This window comes from Montipora foliosa, chromosome 11 (assembly GCF_036669935.1).
Source record: "Montipora foliosa isolate CH-2021 chromosome 11, ASM3666993v2, whole genome shotgun sequence".
NCBI classification, from domain to species: Eukaryota; Metazoa; Cnidaria; class Anthozoa; order Scleractinia; family Acroporidae; genus Montipora; species Montipora foliosa.
The window spans coordinates 220,514-230,513 of NC_090879.1; the positions used below are offsets into that span (position 1 = coordinate 220,514).

Genomic DNA, 10,000 nt, shown 5'->3' on the forward strand with positions numbered 1-10,000 from the left:
ATTATTATTATTATTCAGTCCAGGATTGTTATAAATTTTGATAACCATGTTACGTCACAACATGGCGGCCATTGCAGAAATCGGAGGATTTTGTATACACTTCACTTTATTCGTTTTTTGCTCGGAACTAGTTGGGTTATCTACCCAAAATTCTATTCGATATGGACAACAAAGAAACATTCTTCGTCTTTTTCAAAGATGGCGGTGGGAGAGCGGGTTGAACGGTTGGAAATGTTAACTGTAAAGTGGGACAGTGCATGAAATTGGATCCCAAAGTCAGGTACGTTTTCCACTTTGTCGTTTGATTAAAGGCACTTGTAGATTTTTCCAGCATTTGCAAAAAAAATGTCGATATCTTCAAGTCTTTTACTTGACTTTTCACGTGTTTTTGCTGTTGTGCACGATCTATTAAAAATGTGCAAGGGGGTATTTTGATTTGCGATGTGCTGTTAATAATGGCCCCCATAAAAGATTGATTTACTCCTAGGCGTTGAGATGGCGGATGCTGATGCCCACAGGTAAAAAATAGGAAACTTGTGTAGATTTTGTGGCTCTACAGCGTCGAAAAAGACTGAAAGGCCTAAAAATAAATTCAAGGATGATTTTGAACGACATTTTGGTATTAATTCTGGAAAGTGCAGTGGAAGGCTTAACGCTTTAGTGACACAAGAACAATGCCTGTCAAAAAAAGTGATTGCCGTTGATTTCCTGCAAGGTGTAGCAAAACACAACTTAATTAGTCCAATTATGTTCTGATCCAACCTGGTTATGCATTCAATTGCACGCAGCAGAATGACAGTGGATATTTTGGAAAACTTCATTCAGGGGGTCAGTATAACATTATGAAATCCTGGTTAAATGGTTCCCTGCTATGCCAGAAGGAGACATTCTGACTGCCATAGATAATGATCAGGTTTTGTCAAAGAAGTGGACTGGGTGCAAAGATAAGCATCTTGGCATGTGTGTGTTATACAGAGGTTGGTACCAATGATGCAGTTTTGCAAAGAGATGAGAAGCTTGCACCAAGGTAATGCAAATGCCACAATTTATAATTTATGAATCCTACCGCCTACATTTTGTGATTTTGAATTTTTTTTGCAAGTCTCTTTTATGTTTAAATTGTCCATTATGGGGACTATTTTAATCATTATCAAATTCCCAAATTGTTAGGACTGAAGAGTGACTGGATTGCATGAAGAAACCATTCTTTAGCCATTAGCTGTGTTAATAAACATAAAATAATGGGTTTTTTTCCTTTTTGTTTATCAACATTAACATTTTGTACAATTATGCGGTAGCTTAATTAAACCTGCCAACTAATTTTTAGAAAAAGGCTTGAGATTTATTTACCAGGATTTTTTTCTTCAATGTGTAGTTCCATAAAATGTCCATACCTCCCCCACAAAAGGTGCATTTTGACACCCCTTCACCCATCTAGAAATTCTAATGAGGTTTCTTTCAGTGTTTTGGTCTTTCTGCACCCTTCGTCTCCCTGGAATTTGAACTCCTTTGTGTGTGTGTGGGTGTGTGCAGAGTTCAGAGTTTTGTAAGGCATCCTGCAAACCGGATTGCTTCGAGATCCTGGACTCTGCAGCCACTAAGTACCAAGTGAAGCTTAAGGAATCCATGTATATGAAATGGGAGAAGCCCGATCTCAACCAGCAGGTGAAACACATTAACCTGACTCTCTCCCTGTAAGGGACTAAGCGTCACTCATTTAAAAATTTTTGTTTTGTTCTGTTTTGATTTAATACGCAATATTGACAAAGCAATGTAACGAAGTTTGTAAGATCGCGCGCGCTTTAAATTCAACGGCAATTTCAAAATATGTAACACTGAAGATGGCGGATGTACCGTCGAAACATGTCTGGAAAATTAAAGAAAGTTGTTATGTTTATATGAAAATTCCTTTTATAGGGAAGATGTCTGTTTACAAATATTGACATCAAATTTCTTTTGATATTTAAATTTGCCTACCACCGAACAAAAGAACCCTTTGTTTCAGCATCCAATAAGGCTCCACTTGGCACATTAATATTAATAGGTGATATCATTGATATCCTCACTATATAGCAAGCTGAGCTAGAGTCAATTGCCTGAAAGAGGAGGGGTGGGCTGACTGTTTTCATAATCAACTAACACATTTGACAACATATGTACTTACATACTCTTATTTATTTTTAATTGAGTGGTTTAATTTTAATTGAACATTTTTATTAATGTTGTTACTTAATCATTCTTATTTTAAAATTCATTAACAGTAAATGGCCCAAAAGATTGGAAGAAGCAAAGACTGACACTTCAAAGAAACAGCATCTCTCTGCCACATCTGATGATGTCATGCTATTGCATAAAGAGGCAAGTAAAGAAAGATTGTCATTGACAAAATATAATAAATATTATACAACTTAAAATACTTTGTACATGTAAGAAACACCAACACAGTATCACAGGCTGGTAAATAAGAGTGTACTTCATTTGGCTAAATCACCGAACAGTTCTCATTCTGGATGTTTAATTGTTTAAATTGTTGTTTTGGTCATTTTATGATTTGGAGTTTTGGTGTATTAATTCATTGAATCTGGTATCTTGCATCTTCATTATTTCGTTTTCATTAAGAGGACTCTCATTTCTATTCACACTTTTTTTTTAATTTCGTTGAATGATGTGTTTCTGTCTTAAGTTTCAGGGTACGTTGTAGAGAAATTAATACTAAAGCCCATTTGAAAGTATCATACATTTTTCTTACTTTAAAACAAAAATATGATCTTGAAATTTTGCTCGAAGTTGTGCAAAGACGTGCTACAAACACGTTCCTACGGTAATATGTTTTTGGTATTTAAGCCGTGCACACACATAATGATACAGAGAGTCATTTCAGCGGCTTTGGCAATATTAATGTCGTAACGTGTAAATAAAACGTAATTTTCCCCTTGGACCATCGCTTCCTGTGCATTCGGCAATTCAAGAGCCGTTTCAAAAACGAAATTATTCACTTTTCTTGTTTCATTTTTATTTTATACAGAATATCCCAGCTTCGCCTCCCAAGAAAAAGAAGCCGACTGATGACTGATGAAAATATCATGCCCAGTATCGAAGAATAAACAGTGCATTTTAGCTTAACTGTTGTCATCTCCTTTACTCACTTACTGTGTTATTTTACTCGGAACAGTTGTTAGATTAGGTATTCAAAATAATGCCTCGAAATAACTTTGCCCAAACATTCCACATACTATGCATTTCACTGTCATATAAGCATTGAAAATTCCTCCCTCTTTACCCGCGTTGCACCCTATCGTCCGCCATATTGAATTTTCACGCAGTTGCTGATCAATGATGTCACGTGGACTAGAATTTGAGCAGTGATTGGCTAATGGTTTGTTTTGGTAGTGGTTATCAAAATTGATAACAATCCTGGACTGTTATTATTATTATTATTATTATTATCATTATCATTATTATTATTATTATTATTATTATTATTATTATTATTATTATTATTATTATTACAGACACCAAGCGTGGCTTACAATATTATCTTCATTTCCTGGATTGGCCTATTAGGGAATTAATAATAATAATAATAATAATAATAATAAATAATGCTAATGATGATGATGATTTTATTAACAGCCTTTTCACGCGGTGGCTCTTCATCCATTAATATCTAACTAAAGTTAATTACAATTAAAACAAACTTAGAAAAAACTATGTTAAAAACACTAAAAAATCATAATTTGGACCTGGCTTTATCTTGTAGCAATTTCTTTGTCTCCTTAAAAAATATAATTGGGTCCATGCAGTTTGGTTACTAGGTTATCTGCTGCCTCATGTATTACTATTAAACACCCATGTTTCTTTTTTTAACAAATAAGAGCAGTGGAAACCCCAAGACAAAAACAAAAGACCTGCCCACTCCAAATGGAAGACAGCAAATGAGACATCATACACCTTATTCCAAAATGGCCGCCATTTTAGTATTCTTTTGTTTCCTTTCAAACGTAAAATTCAAAAGAATATTTAAACTCGAACGAGGCCAAAAGGGCCAATTTGCAATCAAACAAAAGAATACTAAAATGGCAGCCATTTTGGAATAAGGTGCATAGCCTTTTACAATAGCAACGCACCTTTTTCAAGTTGTTTAACTGCGAATTTAGCTTGAGATTTCGGAGAGGCTTTGTTCTTTGGATTTGACGACACAGTGGCAAAACTACTTTTCTCGCGCATCCGTTTTATTGCATCCTTTATCTGTCAAGTCATAAACTCAATAAGTAAACAAATAAATAAGGAAAGAACAGAATTATTAAATAAATTCATTTATTAATAGTCAGAAAAGCAAAAAGCAGCAGCAAAAAGTTTTGAGCAAAGGCAAATATCCATCTACAGAAGAATATAAAACCAAGAACAATGAACTGAAACTAGTCCTTCTAAGTGTCTCCGACATATAGCGATATTTCTTGTTTACAAACATTGACGTGACAATTTTTTTTTTTTTTGGTATTCAAATTTGCCAACCACGGAACAAAAGAAGTCATTAGGGCCGTTTATACGAGAGAAAATAAGCCGTGGTTTACATAAGACGCTAACACCCCGTATAAAAATGGTACAAAATCTACGTTCACGGCTTTCTCAAGCCGCGGCTTATCCTGGCCTGGGAGTTTACATTCGTATAGATAGTTCCTTCCGCGTATTATGTACGCTGCGGCCAGAGTAAGCCGCGGCTTATTTTCTCTCGTATTAGGTTCTGGTTGGCATATTAACAATAGTGGATGACGTCACGAGAAACATTGCTATAAGAGGCTCGGGAGTTTATCAAAATATGCATTCCGGAACATCAATTATGATCGCGCTTATTTTGTATTCAATTTCTTCCGCGCTTTAAATTTGCCAGTCAACAAGGAGAATCGTGATATCATGATATTAGTAGCGATACGTTAAAAGAAAACCAGGAAGCTCCTAGCAAATTAGGGCTCCTGAAGAAGAAAGAGGTCTGCATCTGTTCCAATAGTTTAACTCTCTATTTACAGCTTCGGACACCAGAAGAGGTTGTAATGAATCTTTATGGTATATTTAATTCATTTCCTGGTGAATGATCTCTACAATTTTCCATACGAATTACCACTTCACTCGACCGTTTCAGGCCTTAAGCACGGTTGAAATCTAAAACTCTATACTCAACTTGACACTCGAAGCGATCCGACGATCGATCAACACTCAGACTATGTCCTTCTTTTTTTTACACGTGACTTTCTTCCCGCCACACGTAATGTATGCTTATTTATGTCAAATCTATTTTTAACAGAGGTAAAGTCCACTGCATACGCGAGAAAAAAGCTAAGAGAAACGCACTGCGAGACAGACACACTTTCTCCAGTATACGGGAACATTTTGGTAAGAAATATATATACATATACGCTCCGCGAGGCCGCGAAAAATAGTCAATCGTGAGAATCTGCCGAGTTTAAGCACTAAACGATGCGTATGCCAGCACATTATCATTTTAACTCCCAAAGCACAGATTGCTACAGACAAAACAGGAAACAATATTCGACCAATATTTACAATAAATAAGCAGCGGAGTTTGGTTTCTTACCTGTTTGTTTAGCAAACAATGGAAAATAAAAATCATGAGCCCCTGTAGAGAATTGGCGATGGCAAAAATGTACTTGAAAGCGATAGTAGCTGAATTGTAGGCAAGGAGTCCGAACAGCCACGTGATTCCCAGCAAAGGAAGAATGACCGCGGAGGCCTTGACACCAGCTTTGACTTTCTCTATTTGTGTCTTGTTTTGAACGTGTCTCGTGCCCATCATTTGACGAATAACTAAGATGAATACCACGATATTTACCTGTGAAAGAGACAGTTCACAATCTATTAACTGTCTGGGCTTTACATCTTAGATGGGATGGCAAAGTCTTCGAACTTTGAGCTGCATTTAGTTTCTACAAAATTTGAGGAGGGGTGAATACATTATGATCGGATGAATCAATTAATGAATCAGCAAATTCCTCGATCAACGAATCAACGAATACCTGAATAAACTTATGACAAAATGAATAACTGACTGAACGAGTAAAATGAATTTATGAAAGAATGACTGATGAACTGAACTGAACGAACGAACGAACGAACGAAATGAAATCATGAAAGAATCAATGATTTACTGATTGACAGACTGAATGAATGAACAAACAAAAGACTGCATGAACGAAACCATTTAAGCCTAGTCCTCATTGGCGGTCCAAGGATAAGCATAAGAAGCTTCGTGCTATGTTGGGGACACCCTCGACATAGGCACAGGATCATACGCATGCGCAAAACGTATTTTGCGACCATTCCCTGTCGTCCCAACACTCATTTAATCGAGTGGGTCACAGTCTTATGCTCATGTCTTCACTTAGAACAACACCATTATAAGAATAAGCATACGATAAGCATAAGAAAAACAACAATTAGCATTCTTATGAGTGTCGCCGGCTTCCTCACTAGCCCATACGCGTTCTTGTACTTGTCGTCCCTCGCGTCTCTTGTGAGAACCACGCTTCCGTTTATAAGAAAGAGGAGGCTAGCTGTGAGGGTTCCATATGTATTCTTAGATTCATATCGTAAGGAATTTTTACTGACCAAAATGACGGTTATTGCAGGTGCAATAAAACCCCATATCAGCCCGCTGGAAACATCAAGCCAACACGCGTGCGCGTTACCGTACCCCACAGCTTGAGTAGCGGCCAATGAGATGGCGACGATGATGGCTGGAAAACCTGTTTTAAAAAAAGAGTTGCAGTGATTTAGAATCACTGAAGGGGCAATTGAAAGTTTATTGTTCGCAAAAAATCAACGGATTCCATGATTTAAATTTTTTCCTGCTACTGAGTAAGGAACAGCTACGAAGTACTGACAGTACTTAGTAAAAATCTACAAGATATTTCTGATTAACACGGACCGGCGAGCAAGTGCATATGGAAGCTAAGCTCGTGTGATCTTGAAAATCAAAACTATTTAACATGCAGTCACTATTTCGAAACCTTCCTAGCTTTTCTTAACAGCAAATTGGGCAGTGGAAAAAATAAAAGCAACTTACAGATCAGTATGTAAGTTACATTTGCCTCACATGTTCTTCTGAAGTTTGGATTTTTGATGTAATTATAGTATAGTATGGTAATGCAAGTTGTAAGAACTGTAATTGATTTTTATTTAATGTTGTAATTAATGAAAGTACTGTAATGTTAGTGCAGTAGATAATGCTTGCACCGGAAGTTAAAATTTATTGCTATAATAATAAAAGACTGTTAAAAAAACCTGGCAGTTTGTCTTTTGTGACATAAGCACGGCAAGAACAAAATGTTTTAAGTTCAAGGTTCACATCTTTTGGTCGCATCTCTAAACTGCCGAACTTTCCAAATGCTTGGCTTCATATACGCGTTCAAGGCCCATGTTCACCCAAAAGACATTGCGCGCTTGTGTCGTTGCTTTGAAATAGTTCCAACGTTTTGATTGGGTAATCGCTGGTGATTTTCGGATTTTCCGTATGTGTGAATTTCAAGGCGACGCGCAAGCCATTTTGAGTGAAGATGAGCCTCTAAACAAAGAAATTAAATTCGAAAGTATGATTAGGAAAAAATATTTTATTGCTATAGAGAGAGAGAAAAAACCTACCCCAGCCAAAAATGTAGAAATACTTGACTTTCTCCTCGGCGATTCCTCCAAACACTTTAACCAATAAAATGTAAAGTAGCACACCCTCGCATAGCATCCATGAAAACAAAGAGAGCAGGAAGTAGTGAAGAAAAGCGGCAACTACAGTGCAGCCAACCTGTCAATCAATCAATTTATCGAAAAATCGGTCAATCAGTCAATTATTTGTTTTCGTAAGACGTCACAGCGTCCGTGATGGCATCCCGAGTAAAGAATCAAGCAATCTATCTTCCTCACAATTTATCAAAGAAACACCCCATTATTTGCAAAAATCCAAAAACTGAATTTCGTTGGCAGAAAAGATTTCTAGATAAAATGGAAAACTAGGATGACTATCAAAAAATGTTCTTTTGAAAGCAAACGATATTGCCGGCAATATTAAAAACATTGTAAAACAATCGACTGCAATTTGCTGCCAAATTCGAGGACTCTCGTAGACAACTAAAGATTTGATGGAAAAATATAACGGGATTAAATATAAAAAAAAAAGTCTCAGAAAGGACAGGGGATCAAAACCGTCATTACATTCATTACATCCAAGAGAAAATATAAAAGGAGGAAAGTTCCCCCCCCCCCCCCTTCACCCCCATTTTTTTTTTTTTTTTTTTTTTTTTTTTTCTCTTTGGCTTCGGACGACTTGCGCTAATTCAATCAAGTGCCCCAAACTGAAAAACAAAAGAAAAACCGTCTGAATACTGAAACCTACCTTGTTGCCCCTCGCCAATCCTTCAACGATAACAAATATGCACGACAATGCGACTGCAACGCACAGATTGAGAAGAACTTTAGCTCTCGGACTTTTGACTGCACGCCAGAACACCAGCGAAACAGCAATAGTTACAAGTACAGCAATCAGCGAGATGGTGCAACCAATTATTGAAATCATTTCAAGGGCTTTTGTGTCAGGTTCTCCGATCTCAAAATAGACAAAAAAAAAATAGTTTAAATTCTTATCTTCAAGAATTAAGACACCCGTCTTACATATCTTGACCAATCTGGAGTAGGACGTTTACGAATTGTGGAGCTGGCGTTGGATTTCAGGCCTTGGTTCTTCAAAAGGTGGATAACGCTATGCACTGAAATGTATAGATTGAGCCAAGCCTAAAAACGGAGCTGCCGTTGCTAACCCCAGAAAGCAGAATAGCGTACATGGAAATAATTATGCTTCTGCAAAAGTACAAAATTAATCGTCATTACTGTATACAGTTTACAGTGATCACAACAAACAACAACTTCCTCATTTACGTTATACACCACTGGGTTTCCACAGACAGCACATTTAATATTCTTTCGTGAGGGATGCGAGCCGGGTTCATAGTTTCACTTGATTTCATATCCGCAGTTCAATATACGATTCATATCATATATCATTTCATTCCTTGATTCATTCATCACGGGAACACCAGAACCCATAAATGACCAGCTCCCAACGTCATTTGCTTCATAGGTCAGTTGGTTAGAGCGTCGCGCCGGCATCGTGAGGTCACAGGGTTCAAACCCTCTTGAAGTCCTGAATTTTCAAAGTTTTTCTAAGCAATTGCTAAAATTGCGTTCATAACTGCGAGGATCATAGCTTCACTTGACGTTAGAAATATGTTGACATAAACTGTACACTCATGTTACGTAGCAACCGGTCCAACTTTTTACGATACGGACCACGCTCCGCCATTTTGCCGCGCTAATTGCAGGAAATTGAAATTGTTGCGAAAGTTTACAAACGAAGGAACCTTAAGAACTCGGGAACGGTTTTTCCAATACGGAATCCCGGCAAATAAATGTGTATTTCTGAATTGTTAATTTGACACTGAGTAGGCATTTCCTATCTTTAGTTAACTTACAGTGGAGTCAAATGGATCCATGAGGGATGCAAATATAGTCAGGTGATCACATTTGCACGTAGTAATCTTTGCGTCAGATTCACTTGGCACCAGCTCGCAACCGCTGGTTTTCCATACTGCATCCTCTCCCTTTCGCCAGAAGACACATGTCGCTTTTGGTGAGGCCCCGGATGGATCGCTCACCTACAGGAAAAAAAAGGGAGGTAAAAGAGGCATTTAGTATCGCGTTTACGGCAAACGGTATTCTGGTCCCAGAGATTTTTCTTTGTCGTCTTCGTCGTCGTCTTCTTCTTGTTGTTCTAAAATGAAATTTAGCAGCGAAGCGGCGACAACGAACGGCGAAAAACCTCTGTTTTCGGTCTCTTCGAATATCATTTCCAAGCAAACGTCAACTGTCAAAGGCTTCAAAATCATAACTAAAAAGCATCCCAGTGACAATTACGTTATCACACGCTCGTCAGCCATAG

The 10,000-nt window shown here is 37.5% G+C and overlaps 1 protein-coding gene across 1 annotated transcript in view; it reads right to left on the reverse strand.

Annotated features, from left to right (window-relative positions):
- The window catches only part of LOC137975536 (adhesion G protein-coupled receptor B1-like), a 24,726-nt gene that overhangs the window by 4,325 nt on the left and 10,401 nt on the right, over positions 1 to 10,000 (reverse strand). Inside the window, exons 6-11 of the mRNA XM_068822648.1 lie at positions 9,534 to 9,716; positions 8,402 to 8,611; positions 7,657 to 7,813; positions 6,625 to 6,761; positions 5,594 to 5,848; positions 4,128 to 4,248 (exon numbers count right to left, since the gene is read on the reverse strand). Of these exons, the coding sequence (XP_068678749.1) occupies positions 4,128 to 4,248; positions 5,594 to 5,848; positions 6,625 to 6,761; positions 7,657 to 7,813; positions 8,402 to 8,611; positions 9,534 to 9,716 (1,063 nt within the window). The remainder of the gene's footprint in view (positions 1 to 4,127; positions 4,249 to 5,593; positions 5,849 to 6,624; positions 6,762 to 7,656; positions 7,814 to 8,401; positions 8,612 to 9,533; positions 9,717 to 10,000) is intronic.